General features: G+C 36.7%; 1 protein-coding gene across 1 annotated transcript in view; it reads right to left on the bottom strand.

Moving 5' to 3' along the window:
- Positions 1-17,847, bottom strand: part of MALRD1 (MAM and LDL receptor class A domain containing 1) — a 543,248-nt gene that overhangs the window by 424,561 nt on the left and 100,840 nt on the right. Inside the window, 7 exon segments of the mRNA XM_071221350.1 lie at positions 2,066-2,353; positions 2,356-2,474; positions 5,720-5,848; positions 5,851-6,061; positions 6,064-6,109; positions 6,597-6,750; positions 7,181-7,327. Coding sequence (XP_071077451.1) covers positions 2,066-2,353; positions 2,356-2,474; positions 5,720-5,848; positions 5,851-6,061; positions 6,064-6,109; positions 6,597-6,750; positions 7,181-7,327 — 1,094 coding nt within the window.

Below are 17,847 nucleotides of genomic sequence, written 5' to 3'. Positions count from 1 at the left end.
AAAGAATCTCATTGTGTTTCCTTTGTTAGAAATTGTCCTTTTGGAAGGTCAGTAATATGCTCAGTTTTATGAGTTGAAAGCTCTTTAGAAGCTATGATTTAAAATTTTCTTCAAAATAGTTATGATAAAGTAACTGCTCTCTCATTTTCATTCAATAGTCTCTATGGCTGAACATGGCTCAAATACCTTCCCTTGTTGATATGTCAATGTGACCCTCCACATAGGATGTTCTATAAAAAGTTAGTTTGCTGTATTGATTGTTTTCATGGAAATTTTGTGCTAGTAGTACATACTTAGGAGAAAGAGAGGTGTCTCCTACCCAAAAAGCATGCTGGGTAAAGAACCAGCAGTGAGTTCTAAGAAACTCTAAGTAACTTCTTAAAAAATGAAGCAAGTCTTATTAAACATGTTAAAAAGCAGCTTAGATTAAGGCAATAAGAATTCAAAAGTTAAAAATAAACAGCCTAGGACTTAAAATTTTAAGACTGCCAATCCATGATCAATCTCAGATAACAAGCACAGTAACACGCATTGAATCCAAACTTTTAAATACAGAGTTCGAACACTGTACGGATGGTAGTGTTCTGGAATAAATGGAGTAAATACCTTGTCATGTATGAACGTACCCTACAATAGCAACACCCAGGATCACAGATGTGCAGACACTCTCTCACCCTCAGATCCACACTTACAAAAATACACCAGCTGAAATGTAAAATATCCAAGAAAACACTTTTGGGAAAAGAAACATTATATTCACATACTGTATCATGTCCATATACAAACCATTTCTCCGCAGCATTCTCTATGATTTCATTAAGACTGATGTAACATTTAATGAGTATAGAATATTACCAGTATTAGGATAGCAAATTATTATATAATTAGTATAAATGACTGGAGCTGCAACCACCAAACACATTCCAAGAAGTACTGGGATCTCCAGAAACTGCAATATCTAAATGTCATTATGCTCCTTCATAAGACTATTATGCCATACTTTCTTCTGCATCATCAAAATCCGGAAATACTTTCTAAAATGTATTTAGAAAAAAGTGTGGGAAAAATAGGTACAATTTTACAAGATTCATATATCTTGAAAATTAGCCATATTTTTTCAGCGTTTTGTATTCATATTTATGAAACTGACAAAAGGAGTCTCTAACTTACGCACTTCAGGGGATTGCTGAGAGACCAAACAGATAATATATGTAAAAGCCACTTACAAATGCCATAGGTAAAAGCCACATAAGTATTTGAACTTGCTGTTGTAAATTTGACTTTAAGGGCAGGCAGGTGAAATTTCAGGTAAGGAGTATTCCACCAGGAATAAGGAACCCTAGACTCAAATGCTAGCTCTGCCCCGGGGTAGCTTTGAGATCTTCCCACAAAGTGTGCATTCCTCCTGGACTTCCATTGCTTACCTATAAAATGTGAAATATTCAAATGAACTATTCAAAATAACATAATTAAGAGTCTGAGCTTTTTTTCAGCATACCAGAGATGGTGCCAAACTCTTTTTTTCCCCGCAAGATTTTTTTCAGTAGAGCAAGTACTTAAAATGGAAGGGACCGGCAGCTGTTTCCAGTGCCATGTGCCCATCTGTAAGGACTTTAATCACACATGATTGGGGGCGGTCAAGGAGGAAAACAACTTAGCATGCTTTAGTACACCCTTAATTAAATGATAAATGGTATCCAAGTTAACTTTGATCAAATTCCAGTTCATTTAAATTCAAAAATATAGCAATACTTAGACATTTAGCAATTTTCCTTAGACATTAAGATACATTTCCAATGCACATTATGAAACCCATTACCCAGCCCTGGCTGGTGTGGCTCAGTGGATCGAATGCCAGCCTGTGAACCAAACAGTTGCTGCTTCCATTCCCAGTCAGGGCACACAGGCCTGGTTTGTGGGCCAGGTCCCCAGTAGGAGAGTGAGAGAGGCAACCAAACATTGATGTTTCTCTCCCTCTCTTTCTCCCTCCCTTCCCCTTTGTCTAAAATAAATACATTTAAAAATCTTAAAAAAAAAAAAAGAAGAAGAAACCCATTATCGATACCTGAAAAGGCTGCCTGCTGGAAAGGTGGAGGTATTTCTTTCTCCATCTGTTGCCTTGATTCCCAAATATCTGCAACAGCAGCTTCCCCCTGGTGTTGCTCCGGATTCTCTGGTAGATGGCCAGCCTGTAAATGTGCTTCCCAAACATGTGGTGATAGAAGCAGAAGGTGCAGCTGTCTCTAACAGTGGCGTTAGGGATCGGGCTGAGTAAAGCAGCTGTGTTTTGGAAAACCTGTGGCTCTGAAGATTCTATGTAGAGTTAGTGTCCTTGAGTTGTGCCCAAAGTATTATATCCTTCATTGGCCCTGTATTAGGTGTTGAAGTTGGACCCTGGTTCCTGGTCCAATCAAAATCATCTTCTGTATCTTGTTCCCAGTTACAAACTCCATTTTCAAAGTAAACTGTAGTTCAAGTCCTGGAAGTGGCAGTAAATAATAGCAAAAGATAATTAAGGACAAAAATAACTGTAATTAATAATACATTTTACTCCTGCCAAAGTAAGCAATTTTAGTCTAAAAAATTGTAAAGTTTTCAAAAGAGTGAACAAATCCTAGATAATACATCAAGTAATAATATTTTATGGACTGAAGGTGGAATTACTTTGGCCATTATTTTCCAAACAGCTTTTGTGCTTTATGCCCATCACTTATCCATTTCTTTTACACTAACTCTAGGCAAGTGATCACAACCCAACATCTGGCTCACTGCGACGTACTTCTGGCTCAGTGGATTTCAACTTCAGCTGTAAGTTCCAATCCAGTGAACATAAAAAACAAACAAACAATACAACAAAGCCCAGACTTCATCTCCAAAAATATGGTCCAGATGATACAGCCAATCAGCAGGATATGTTATCAGCTCCCTTGGTGAGCTGAGAAGAGTGATGTTTTAATAGGTCTCAGTCTTCTGGAATCATCTGGGGTACGTGGTAAAATTGCTTCCATGGTAAAACCAACACAAGTACTAGTTTGATACATGGGGAGTGAAGCCCAGGAATCCGTTTTCAATAAGAACTCAAGATGATTATAAAGCAGGTGTTTTCTAGATCTCACCCTAAGAAACTCTTCTCTTCGTCTCCATCCTGCCTGCGTTCCCAGTGTCCCTTTCGAATCCATGCCAGAATAACAACCCTTTAATGACAGTTTATTGTTTTCCTTCTCCATTCAAAACCCTTGAATATATAATCATTAACCTAAACTTAAATCTAAACTCCTCTATCCTTCAAGCTTCACCTTCCCGAACTAAACTAACTTCATGTTTGTTCCTCCCCTTAGCAAACATCATCTTCCCAACATTCCCTGCACATTTCATCCCTTCCCCGTCTCTATGCTGAATGTTTCACTGTGTGTCTTGCTGGTTCTTAGCTGTGTCTCCTCAGTGGTAGTCTTGTCTTCTCACTGGATTGTAGCTCCTTGGATCTGGAGCTTTTGAACTTTTCATGCCCTCAGTCACTAGAAGAATTCAATGCACTTAAAGAAAATTGACTACTCCCTGATCAATGACTCTTCCTAAATTTCTGGGGTAACACAAGAATACATTCATCTTTCAAGGGGTGAGAATTTTGCCAATACCATGTATTTGTATATGATAAATGGGACAGAACATATATTTGACATTATTTGGGCAGAAGGGATAGAATTTAGAATTAATGACGAATTCTGCATTTGGGGTTCATTTACATAATTTAATAATTTTGTAAAATAAATATCAGCTGTCCTTTATTCATCTTAGTGTAACTGTACTTGGCAACAAAGGTGAACAAATATTCAAACAATAAATAAAAGTGTATGTGAATAAATGCAGCCAGGCAAGAACAAATCATCTGTATCTGAAAACCAGAGAACAGGAGCTTAGACCTAATGAAGGGAGCCCAGTAAGTAAATGTCAAATGGAAGATGAGCTTTCGTCTGGTATTTCCTCACTTGTGACTAATCGAGCCCAGCTGTGAAATGAACTGGGGACCCATGGCGTGCTCTCCAGGTGTCAGTCTTTGGCTGTAGAGCAGAAGGAGAACGTCAAGCTGCTGAGTCTTCTGACATAAAGCCAACAGATTTGTATATTGCCTGTCTTCATACTGAGTACATGCTCAAACTTCATTTCAAAAGGGAAATGTGTGTAGCTCTGCCATAAAAAAAGACCATGACCTTAAACCTACTTCAGGATACACAGCGAGGGCTCGGGATGTCTATTGTATTCTGTGTAACAAATCAGTATGTCCAGATGGAGAGCAGTGAGACAGACAGTCTAATGCCACTACTGTTTCCCTTCATCAATATTTAGTCATTAGAAGTATATTGTCACTACCCTTGTACTGCCATAATCCCATTTTCTGAAGTTAATACTGACAAGCTTGAGGACAATTTGCTTACGTTTAGCAACACATCAACATTTTTTAAAGAATGATATCTGGAGAGCTTGAAAAAAATGAAAAAGCTTTCTGAATTTGCAGAAAAATGAATGAGATGTAGGACGAGCAAGACTTCTCAAAATAGCCACTGTGAAAATCATCAGTTTTGCCCACATCCATGCAATTGTTAGTCGTGTAATGGAATTCCCAACTATATCAAAAAAAACAAACAAACTGCATATGTGTAAAACTCTCTCTGATGATTTATGAGGAAATTTCCTAAGGTAAGGTTCCCTATGGTGTACCCAACATTTAATGGCTTTATTTTGGTTTAGCATTGGCCTCCTGACTTAACAGATGCATAGCTTGAATTTTAAGTGTTGTTGCTATTTCTGGGAAAGGAAAAATACAAATTTTTTTCAATTAAAAAATAAAACCAAACTGCTAGTTTCTGACGACTTTCAGAAGCCAGCACGTTAAGGTCTACCTGCAGCTAGGTTATTAAATTGCAAAACCTACACCATCAGCAGATACGCAAACATTTTTGTTTAAAGCACAAACTCAGACTCATCTTTGACACCTAACTCTCTGCCCCCTGCAGCCAAAACATCATCAAATGTCCCTCTCAAATATTTCCCCAAAGGTCAGTCCCTCCATCTCCATCCTTAGCACCGTGACAGCTGTCAGCCCCTCTCCTGCTGCCTACTGCAGTGGATCTCCTGATCCCAGTCTTCTCTAATCCGTTCATTATCCACTTATCCACAGTGACGGTTTCAAATACGCCGATTTTATTACATTAGCTTCCTTCTTAAAACCTTCAAATGAGAAACAACTTCCTTAATATGGACTAATAAGACCTGCAAATCTGGCCTCCCCTTACATTTCTATGCTCATGTGGCAACCTAGTTCTCCCTTCTCCTCTCCCCTTGCACCGGCCACAGGTCACCTCCCATCTGCCACGCAGTCACACAGGGGTGGTTTTGCACATATGCTTTGACGTACTAGTTTTCAGATCTCGGCTAATTCATCACCTCTAGGAAGTCCAATGCCATTATTATGTAAAGTCGAATCACCCCTACCTTTAAGTCCTATCAAAGCTGCCATTTTCTATTTATTTATTAAATATTTTTGTAATCTCTCTCCTCAATTAGGCTTTAAGTTTTATGAGGGCAGGGACTCTGCATAGTTGTAGTCAACACTGTATCCCTCGTATTTAGTTAATAAATACTATTGGTTTGACTAATTGATTAATGAAATCACACAAAATATTCATCAGCCCAGGAACAATGCTTAGTGTCTTTGACTTGCCTGGCCAGAAAACAGTAAACTTAAGATCACCACTATCAAAATGAGTAAGAGGGACAAAAAAAATAGCACAGTCAACCTCATCAGTAGCGTCACTGCAATCATCTACCAGGTCACATAACTGAAATTTTCTATGCAAGCCCTAGTGTGTCCACACCAGAAATGATCTGGCCCTTCACAGGGTTCCGTGGGGAGGGCAGGGGCACAGTTTTCAAAACTGATGTCATCAATAGCTGAGACCCCATTATAAATGCCAAGACTGACTTTTTCTAGTGACACATGGAGGAGTCGAGTAAGGCACCCAAGCTGAACGGTTGCCTGTGACCACCGGTTGCCCTGGTTACAGTATATACTACTCTCCAGAGCACTGAGGAGTCACCAGAGTTTTCCACAGGGGGGGGGGGGGGGGCACGGCTGCTCCCACTGACAGCCTCAGGTATAAAACCTGAAGAAGAATGCAGAAAAGAAATGAAAATGATTGATGGGATAGACTACATATTTAACTTTTAGACTCTTTCACTCAGTCAACAATTAATAATTACTTATCATAATGGACACCTTTATTTCTTACAGTAACTGTGGCTACACATTTGCCAAGCTTATCTGCTAAGGTGAATACTCTGCCTCTCAGGACCCTGCGTGCCTTTCTCAAGGAGTTCAGTTCACAACAGAAGAAGTGGTGTTAATTGAATTATAATCCACTGTTGGAGGGAAAGAGTTCCTTTCAGTTTAAGAAAGATCGCAGCATACACTGATAATGAGCTGCTCATAAGTCAAATGCTAATTGCATGGATCTAATGCAACACCTATTTAAAAAAAAACAAAAAACAAAAAACAAAAACCGGGGCAAATCTAGTGTTTACTAACTGCAGGAACTGCCTGCAGCCACTGGGCTGCTAGGGTAATTGACATTGTTTTTGATATGTACCCGAAAGAAAGTGTGCTTCCTCTTCCTCTCTGGCTGAAAGTTGGGCTCTGGAGGTTAGCAGCTTGTAACAAGCTGCTGCTTTTCTTCAGAATGGACATAAAATGCCCTATTGGTGTATAAAAGCAAATCATAAATTAATCTATTGGGTTATAAAGTGAGACACCTGTCTCTTAACCTTATGCTAGATAACTTCCATGTCCAACTAAAATTAAGACCATACGACAATTAAAAAATCAAATAATGATTGTTAGTAAAATTTGTTCTTATAAATATTAAACTATGATCTACACTGAGACCTAATTGATGCCAAAAACAATTGGTAGTTTTAGTCTTAGTTAATTTAGCCAAAAATATAGCTATATGCCATCCCCACCACCTATAAAAGAATAATTCCATGAAGACAATGTAATTGACAATGCTCAAATGCCCTACTGTTTCTTGCAGTAACACAGAATGTTACCTGCTTCTCCTTCTCTGCTCAGAGCTGACCAAAGGTAAACTGAAGTCATTAGGAAGAGCCTCTGCTTACTTCTCACCTTGAGCAGTATTGTGATCACTGGCTGGGGCCTGTTGCTCAAAATTGGCAAAAAGTTTACTTCTACAGCTCCATCCCCACCCAGAATGGCCAGCACTAATTGCTTCAAACCAGTCACAGCTATTTGCTTCAATGTCACTTCTGGAAACTGAAGAACAAGAATGTGGCTTTTAGGTTGGCTCTCCAAAGTGTTTGCACACTTTACAAAGTGTAGAGTTCAGTGAAAACCAACTTGTTAGGCTTCTTGAAGTACATCAAAGAACACGCCTGAGGGGGGAAGAAAAGGATCTATTCCGATATGAAAAAACCTGGAGTTGCACTTGTCATACTGGAAATTAAGAATTATCAATTTTTAAAATTCAGTATTTTTTCCAAATATTTCTTCTAGAAAGCAGCATCATTCAGCCATATTGCTTATATAATTTCCAAGGTTTGCCTGATTTACTCTGATACTCATGCTGGTTTCTCTGCTGCGATTATATTCCTGGAAGGCTGAGTTATTCCTACAGAACAGTTTGCACTAAACCATGAAGCAGCTACTTGTAAAAAAATTTTGTATTTGAAAAATGTAGATCTGTTACATTTAATTATTGTTCACCTCCAGTTTTTGTAGAACATAGTATTTCCTAAAGCATTATATGCATTGCTTAATTCATGCAGGGCATAATAATTTGACCCACTTTCCAGTTAAATATGCAGAAAAATCAGTTAAATTCCAGGAGGAAGAGAAGGGATAGAAGAGGAAAGGAAAGAAAGGGGAGTTATAATAATGGCAGTACAGTATTACAGCTAATGTTCAGTGACCCCCCTATGTACGAGCCCCTGTACTGCTAACTGCTTCATGGAGAGCTAACTCTCACAATGGCCCTGTGGGGGAAGGTGTTGCTGTTGCTGTTGCTGTTGTTGTTTTACAAAGGAAGAAAGGGAGACTTAGGGAAGTTATTAGCTTGAACAACATCATATATTTAGGAACTTATAGTGAGGGGTTGGAATACAAATATTCTAACTCCTACTCTAATATTCTTTCTGCAACTGTTCACAATATCTGAAAATATCATTAGAGGGTAAAAAGGATAAACAAAAAAGGCATCACCTAAATTTGCTTAGTGCAGACATTCAGCTGTTACTATGTATCATAATGTAAAATGAGGTTCACTCCCACTGATGATTATTATACTGGAATTCTACTTCACTGGCTATTTTTATGCAAGCATAGAATGATAAACTACACAGATGTTCCCTGTAAAAGCACTTAGGAAGTATGTAGTAAGTTTAAGAGATAAAAGTATAAAGTAAATCATTCAACTAGATTATAAAATTTAAAAGTGTAAAGGCATTTTAGCATAATTATAAATCAATTTCAAAAATGCTACTTCTACTCAAGGAGTAATATAAAATAAATGGTACTATTACAAATACTTCCTAATCTTTTAATAGTTCCTATGCAATATCATATTTCCAGTCTACATTTGTCTTCTGTCAAGTTTCCTGGCTGGAAATATGGCCAGCAGAGTACTTTCGAATTTTATCAAAAGTCAGTGGGAGGGGACACTTTGTAAAGTACGTGATTGTCTAACCACGAGGGTGTCCTCCTGAGGCCAATACAAGGACATGTGGGGGTGCAGACTGCAATTGAAAAAGCAAGTCAATGGGCATGTATGGACACATTTAAAAATAAATACTTTAAAAATGTTAGATCAACTTTAATAAGCAAGGGATGGTGATATTTTAGTAGTATAGGGAGACGATTAGAAGTTAGCAAAGTGAAGAAAGTCTGCTACACTTAGAAAACAAGTTGCTCAAGCGAAGTTTAGAAATCTATGAAGCAAAATTAAATGTCACTTGAAGTGAAAAATAATGATACATGCAATGTTAGAAATAAATGCTAAGAATATTTAAGATCACATTTTTAAGGGCCATCCCTGTTTGTAAATACATGATATACCAATAACCCACAAATGTACATAAATCCCAGGGGTTTCAAAGTATGTGGATGTCATTTCAATCCCTGAGGAAGCAAATGTTTTTGTTTCCTATTTCACATGATCTTAACAATAGGATCTGGAATTCCTGTTATATAAATGTAGAAAAAACCACAAAGCATCGCTACTGTATAATAGCTATCCCCCAAAGTTACATGAAAAGGGAGCCTTGTCATCTGCTGTCCAGGGAAATAGTGTTGTGGAAATAAATAAATATTCAAATAATGGTAAAACTTAGAAACTACAGCAGTAATTTTATAGTGCTCTTACATAAAAACTTTCAAAGGTAGTAATTTCAACAGATGATTATGCTGTTAAATTTCAAATATGCTGTATTTTGTTTCTATACATTCAGATTTCTATACACATTTAAAACTCCACCCAAAGTGATTACATATGTAATAATCAGATGAAATTAACCTTTAGTTAGCCGTTAATCAAACAGACCTCATTAGAACAGCTTTTGAAAATTATGTGTATCTTTTTCTGACAGAAATAGAATAACCTGGGTGTGTTTAAATAATTGAAATTCAAGGATTTTTCAGTGTTCTGGGAGCATCATTATTGACTTTCTCAATCATCATCATCATCAGAATCATCACAATTTGCAAGAACAATTGCCGTTACCGATTACCCAGGGGAATAGTGTGCTGAGATTTTGGCTGAGGCTGCTACATTTATAACAGGGTGCCGACACAGAATTTCCAAACATTACATGTCTATTTTATAGCTATGGCTAGAAAAGCAAATGACTCTACAGCAGCTTTTCATCATTTCATGTAAAATTACCCTTGTGATCTCAATTAGTTATGTAAATATAATTACAGTAGTTACCCCTCAGGAAAAGATGTGAGGGCATATCTGGTGGATAACAAACAGCTCCATCACCCTACAATATCATTGCCGTTTTTAAAGCTTTTTCATTCCGGCAAAAGAAGATTAGTGAGTGTAAGGAGCCAAGGAACACTGCGAGGGAAAAAAACCCAAAATCATGCTCTGTCTCATTTCATATTCACTGTCTTAGGACTTCTCTGATGGTTTCACATGATCCCTTCAGATGGGCCCCACAGAGGTTCATTTGTAAGGAATAAACACAAAGTGTAGCAGTGGGGAAGTCTAGACTGATCATTTGGACCTCGCAAAAAGAGAAAATTTACAAAAGAATGCTTTTAACGTTTACCCCAAATAGTTGAAAACTAAGGATCACACAAAAATCTGTGCATGAATGTTTAGAGCAGCTTTACTCATAATTGCCAAAACTTGGAGGCAACCAGGACGTCCTTCAGGAGGTGAGTGGATACATGGTGGCACACCCACACAATGGAATAATATTCAGTGCTAAAAAGAAATAGTCTGTTAAACCACAAAAAGACACAGAGGAAGCTCAAATGCATATTACTAAGTGAAAGGAGTCAATCTGAAAAGGATATGATTCCAATTATGACATTCTGGAAAAAAGCAAAACTATGAAGACAGTCAAAAATTTGTGGTTGTCAGCTATTGTGTGGGGGGGGAGGGGGAGCAGGTGAAGCACACGGAGTTTTTATGGCAATGAAAATATTCTGCGTGAGACCATAATGATGGATACATGTCATTATATGTTTGACCAAACCCATAAAATGTATAACACCATGAATGAACCCTAACATAAGTTATGGACTCTGGGTGATTATGACATATCAGTACAGATTTATCAATTGTAACAAATGTCCCACTTGGTGCGGAATGTTGATACTGGGAAAGGCTATGTACGTGTGGGGATTGGGAGTACATGGAAAAACTTTTTACTTTTCCCTCAATTTTTCTGTGAAAATAAAGCTGCTCTTAAAATATCTCAGTAATTAAGTAACATAAGTGCTATAATGAAAAAACAAAAACAAAAACAAAATTGCCTGGATACATTATGTGCTTTAACTTCAAAGTCCCTCTGGTCTTAGCCACATAGGCAAAAGATGCCCAGGTTTAGAGGAAGGCAGAGGCTAGTTGCCGAAGAACACCAGCTTTGCTTATAATGAACGGTACGGAAGACATCCATCCAATATGTGTATATGTCACTTTATTTGATCCCCATGCAATATAGAAAATATTGCTGTCTCACTTTAGAGATGAGAAATGTAAAGTTAAAAGAGCAATATAGCATTTCTCAGTTGTTTATTATTACGGACACAATTCCAACCTAGATCTAATGTCAAAGCCGGTGTCCTTCAACAATTAGCGTCTGCACCCAGCAGGTAAAAAGTAATGATAACAGTTTTTTAAATAGCTACTATGTGCCAGACACTGTGCTCCATGTTTTAATGCAAGATCACATATAACCTAAACATTTGTGATTATAGGACATGCTCTGGAAGTAGATTTTAAACAATACAATCACTGTAAGTCCACTAAATTGACTCTCCTTTTTTCTTTTAAACTTTTATTTTTCTCTAGATTTTATGGCCCTCTTGTTTCATGGAGGACAAAAGTTAATGGAGTGTTCTAGTATATTGGCTTAAGTTCATTGAGGTCGTGATTTCCTTGATGAAGCAGAGGTTACTACAACCTTCAAATGCAGTAATACCGTACATCCTATTGTGGAACATGCTCTCTACTAATTGCACGTCTTTGAGGTTTAGCTTTTTCTGTGCATTCAAATGGTTACATGTTTGGATTTATTATAAGGCTGAAGTAAAAGAGCTCTAGATTTTATCAGTAGTTAATATTCATTAATTATTTAAAACATAATATGCAATAGTAAGAGAGTATTTGCAAAAGTACATGCAATTAAAAGATGTCTGTATAAGTAGAAGAAACCTTTAAAGAAATACCAATGCATAAATAACTAAATAATATTTTGCATTCAGAATGAGTAAATTTGAAATAAGAATGATTAATTACATTCTGCCACATTTGGTTTTAAGGGTCTCCTGTGATCTGACTAAGGAAGATACTGCCGAAAGACAATTCTGCGTGGGTTTCTCATGTCTTCACACATCTTGTAAGTTGAGTTATTAATTGCTCCTTTGTTTTAGACCATCCCTTCGAGGATACTTAAACAGCAAAGAGTCATGAATATGGAGAGAGTGACTCCATATATATCCAAGGATGTTATTATACTGTATAATAAAAATAATGTCTTCTTTCAAAGCAAAGTTCACACAAGTTTGCTTGAAGCCCATTATCAAAGACTTGGGGTCCATAACTCAGGCTTTCTTTGCTGTTATGCAAACCTGTTTCATATATACATCAGCCTGGGTCCCTTTGTGTTGCCCCTGGGACTTAGAGTGTGAGGGGAACCAAGGCAAACGTGATCTTCATGTTGCTTGCTGTGCCATTTATAATATAGTCCTTTGTCTCCGATCCAGGAGTCTCATCCCTTCTGCCAGCATTCATGAAACAATGGCAAACTAACTTGTTTGCTTATAAATAAAGTTTAAGAAACTTCACGGTTCTGACACAAACACACACACTACCTTAAATATCATGTGTATAGTACTCACCATTAAGGAACTTAAATCTACTGTGGGAAATATATAAGCAAATAGGTAATTAAGGTACAGTAATAATAACCATGTACTTATTCATTTATTTTTTCTTCATTCATTTAGCAAAAATTTATTGAGGAAAGGAATATGCTCGGCGTGGGTCTAAGAACATAGCAATATAGAAAAAAAAAGGGGAAAGAAAAAAAAATCTATCTCTGCCCTCATGGAGGAAGCTAGGGACACTAGTGGAGATAGTGAAAAAAATAAGATAAATAAGTATAATATGTAACCTTTTAATGATAATAAGGTTAAAAAGAAAAAATAATATAAAGACAAAAATAGAGTATTAAAGGGTTAAAAATTTATACAGGCAAACAATAAATGGTCTTCATCAAAATGTTGGCCATTAGATAAACTCTTGAAGGAAGTAGGTGGGGAGGGAAGGAATGTGGCTATGTAGGTAAAGAACGCATAACACGAAGGAAGAGCAAGGGCAAGCTCCTGGAGGAAAGAGTATGCCTCTCCTGTCCCGGAAATACTAGAGATCAGGACATCTCCAGGATAGTGAATAAGGGAGAGTAGTAGGTTAAATGACAGAGGTCATTTTATGTTTTTGGCCTCAATTTTGAGTGATATTAGAAACAATTGGGATGTTACAAGCAAAGAAATGACAAAATCTGACTTAATATGATCATTGAGGCTGTTACATTGAGAAAATGCAGATTTGGGGCAAAGTGGGCAAGAAAAGATGCAGGAGGATATTGCAACAATCCAGACTAAAAAAAAAGATACTGATCTGGGCAAAGGTAGCAACAAAGATGCAGATGAGACATTATGGATATATGTTTAAGATAGATGTGATGTGAGTAACTGACATGAGAGAAAGAAATGAGTCAGTATGATTCCAAAGTCTTAACCCGAGCACCTGAAATAATGGGGGTGCTGTGAAGTGGGGAGCGCTGTGAAAAAGCAGGTTTGGGGTGCAGGAGGGAATCAGGACTTAAGTTTTGGACACATTATATTTAAGATTCCTTTCAGGTAGGTATTCAAGTGATCATGTCAAGGAGAGAGCTAGATATAAGAGTCTAAAGTTCAAGTGAGAAGTCCATGCTGGATTTAAACCAGAAAATACCCAAAGTGGCAAGAATAAGGCATAAGAATAGAAAAATATCAATAGAGTAGTTCCTGGTGTCACAGAAACCAAATCAAATAAAGTATTTTAAGGAGTAGGGGAATACTTTCTGTGTCAAATGCTGTCGATGGGTCAGAGGAAGATTGAGAAGTCACCACTGGTGACTTTGAAGAGATGATTTCTGTTGAATGGTGATAGCAAGGCCCTGATTAAATTTAGTTAAGAAGAAATTCATAAAAGGTAAAGGCAGTGAATAGAGTTAACTATTTAGAGGACTATGCTTCGTAAAGGAAAGGAGAAAACTGCTGTGGTAGCTGAAAAAGAAGTGGAATCAAGGGAAGGTTTGTTTAAGTTGTAAAAAATAAAAATATTTTTTTATGCTGACACAGATCTGGTAGAAAGGGAACATTTCTGTAGCAGTGTTGTTGAGAAAGCAAACACGTGGGTGGCAAAGATCTGACCATTGTTAGGAGCATAACAATGTATCCATGGGAAAGGGGAAAAGGTGCAGTTTACAAGTAGAAGAGGTGTCAGAGCTTATGGAAGTCTTTTTCACGTCATTTCTATTTCCCAGTGAAATAGGATGTAGGATAATTAGTTGAGAATAGGGATACAATAGTAGAAGACAGATGTTGAAGAAGACAGGAGAAAAAATGTGTTGTTTATTGAAGACAGTGGATGGTGGAATGGAATGGAGAAACAGAATGTGTTTCCTGGACAATACTAGGGACCCATTTAGGGCAGTGACCACCAATTCACAACATGAATAGATTATACTATTTTGGTTTTTGCCAGCTACATACAGCTGCCCAGATTCTGACTCTGAGTGGGCTGAGAGCCACATTTAATCAGTTTGTGCTTTAGTGACTATGGCATGTCAAAAACCAGCAAGGGGTTGAAGGTCAGCATAAGGGAGTCATTAGAATATTAGACCATGGAATTTAAACTGCAGGAGAATACAAGTGAATATATGATGGAATGAGGAATACTGGAGCATTGGTATGATCTACGTTATAGATATCGGTAGTACTTTTACATTGTTCAAATTATGGAATTAGAGGAAGAGACCTATTAAAATAGGGAGTGGTGATTAGACAATCAGATGTTAGAACTAGAGAGGTTCTAGTTATTGATTGAGGAAAAACCATACCCCCTTTCATGAAAAAGGAAGGATTATTCATAGGGTAGAACCAGGAAGCCCGATGGCAGAATCAGGTGTCCAGATGGTAGAAGGAAGAACCCAAGTCTTGCAACCTGATCAAGAAACTCCAGCTGAAGTTTGCTCAGCTGAATTTCAAAACTGTTTTGCACCAGTAACTCCATTTTACCTTTCATTTTCCTTCCCCTCTTTAACCAAAAATTCAGTAGTTACACTATGACTGTCTTACTACTGTATGTTAAGAATGTTGGAAGAAGATAACTTTTCTTTAATTTCACAAGTCAACAGATGGAAGGAATTGTGCTCAGGAGTTGTACTTTACCTAAACCTGATTAGATAATTTGGGTGATTATTCTAGACTTCTGAACTGAAGAAATTTAGTTGAGCATTTAAACTTTTTATCATGACTACAGTACAATGAGATCCTTGGAAACCTGGGGAGAAGGTGAATGTATTTTTGCATATTAGAGAAATCTTGGAGATTACAGATTGAAAGGTGGTAGGCAATTTTAACATAGCACCTATGATAAAATCCCCTGCTGTTAAAACTGTGTTATGTCATATTACCTGGCAAATGGACTTTGTGGATATAACCAAGGTTGCTAATCAGGTGACCTTAAGACATGGTGATATTTGGGTAAGCCAAACCTAATCAATAAATCCTTTAGAAGAAGAAATTTTTCTCCAAGTCATTGTAGAACAATTCAGAGAGATTAAAAATGTAAGAATGATGTGATATTCCATTACTGGCCTAAAATAGGAAAGTTCTCCCATATTATTATTCCCCTATTGCCTTTATCCTGCTTTATTTCTTTCTACAACCTATATCCCCTTCTAAAAGAGTATGTGATTTACTCATTTATTATGGTTTCAGTCTCCCCCTTATATGAAGCAAGCTCTAAGCAAGCTCATTTTTCTTAGCTATAAATTAGTTAATATGTAAAAATACTTTTCAAACAATGTTAGATACAAAATAAGTGTATTATAAGTGTGTGGTAGTATTCACATTATTATCATAGGGTCTTTCTGGTATCTTTAAATCTATACTTCAAAGACACAGGTTTACATCAACGTTGGAAGAAAATAAAATCTCACTAATAACAAAGGTAAAGTTCTGCATGGCAGAGACTTTTTTTTCTAAGAAAACTTGGAGTTGAAGAGGGGAGAATCATTATACATCACAGTTCTTGTCATATATTTTGCTAAAACTAAAAACAGAAACAAAATGAACAGAAGTAGTAAATATGAGAGAAAGAGAAGGACTGTTGTAGCATGCACTTATAAACAAAAAAAAGCACATAAACATCTAATTTATAATTTTAGGAGGAAAGGAAAACAATGATTTTGCTGAAAAATAAAAGCCAAAATGTGCTCAAACTAATGCATAGAAAAAAAATCCACTCTCTCTATAGATACCGTTAATAATATAATTTATTGAAATTTAATCTTAAATAATCATAGGAAAAGACTTTCTTATTAAATATACAGATTATATTCTCAATAGAATTTTCAACTGAAAGGGAAGATTCTTTAATTTTTAAATCTCTACTGTCATATCTATTATTTTATCTCTCCTATCCTGAATTTCTCCCATCCAACCACATAACTATCTATAGCAAAGATTGATCAAAATATCATGGGCTAGGTACCAGATTTTACTTGTCTACAGAAATATTTTTCTCTTTTTTCCCCTGAGTGATCGATGGTTCCATAAATGAGAATGAATGGACTTTATTCTCCACTTCTTGGTTTATGTCACAGAAATGATGAGCCTTCACCAGAAACAACTTCCCATTCCAATATTTTACAATTACCTCTGTCTAGGGAGTTTTTTTTGGTTTTTGGCTGGAAAACAATGTCTAGATTGTTAGTTGAAGACAATATGAAGAAGAAAATGAGAATCCAGTTTACTAAGAAAAAAGAGCTAGTCTTTTTACTACAAGAACTTATTTTTTACCAATATGGATTTAATAAAAACGTAAGATGCTCAATAATTAGCAAACATAGGCTCATTTTGAGACACCTTTGTCCCAAGTAGTCAGGTTTATAGGGAAGAACATGATATAAAATAGCAGCTTATGTTCACATCTTTATTAAAATAAAAAAGTATTTTGTGATAATTCAGAGAGATTCATTATTTTAAGAAGCCTTTAATATTATAATTAAGTTTAAATATGTCCATTCTCACCTAAAAATACCTCATCAAAAACATTTTTTTCAGAAAATATGTGAAAAAAACTACAACACAGACAACAGTGTGGGGATTGCAGGAGGAGGGAGGTGTGGGGATGTGGGAGAGGGTATAGGGGGATAAGTGGTAATGGAGAAAATTACAATAATTCAAACTACTAAAAGACACAGCCCTAGTCAGAAGATACACACACACAAACAGACACAGACACAGACACACCGACTAACAGCCAGGAGGCTAAGGGAGAAATTACCCACCAGGATGCATCCAAAAGAAGAAAAAAGCCACATTGGAACCAAAAAGAGATGCTTCTTCCTCTACTATGCTTTGTGGTATCTATCCTGTGTTCTTTGCTTACAAAGTCTAACATCATATGAGCCAGTCAGAAAAAGAAATGTTTACAACTGTCCAGCTCAGTATCTCAGTCAAAGCAGGGCCAAAATAAAATTTTTTTTAAAAAAGATGGATTTGGAGCTGAGACACAATCAATGTATAAATGGCACACTTGCCTAATGTTGTCCAGTCTTTAATTAGTGCAACCCTGTTTTAAGTCCAGGCTACCTGTCTCCAGAACCCACATTCTTAACCACACATATTTCTTTAATCACATTACATTTCCTCAGTCTGAAGTGTATTGAATTACCTTCAGTAAACCGCAATAATGTGTTTCAGGGACTTCAAGATTGTTTTATATGCTTGAAAAGAAGATGGAGATTACTATTTGGCAACTGACCCAACAC

This window comes from Desmodus rotundus, chromosome 4 (assembly GCF_022682495.2).
Source record: "Desmodus rotundus isolate HL8 chromosome 4, HLdesRot8A.1, whole genome shotgun sequence".
Classification (NCBI taxonomy): domain Eukaryota; kingdom Metazoa; phylum Chordata; class Mammalia; order Chiroptera; family Phyllostomidae; genus Desmodus; species Desmodus rotundus.
The sequence above is the reverse complement of the archived record's forward strand: the minus strand, read 5'-3'. Positions and strand labels throughout refer to the sequence as shown.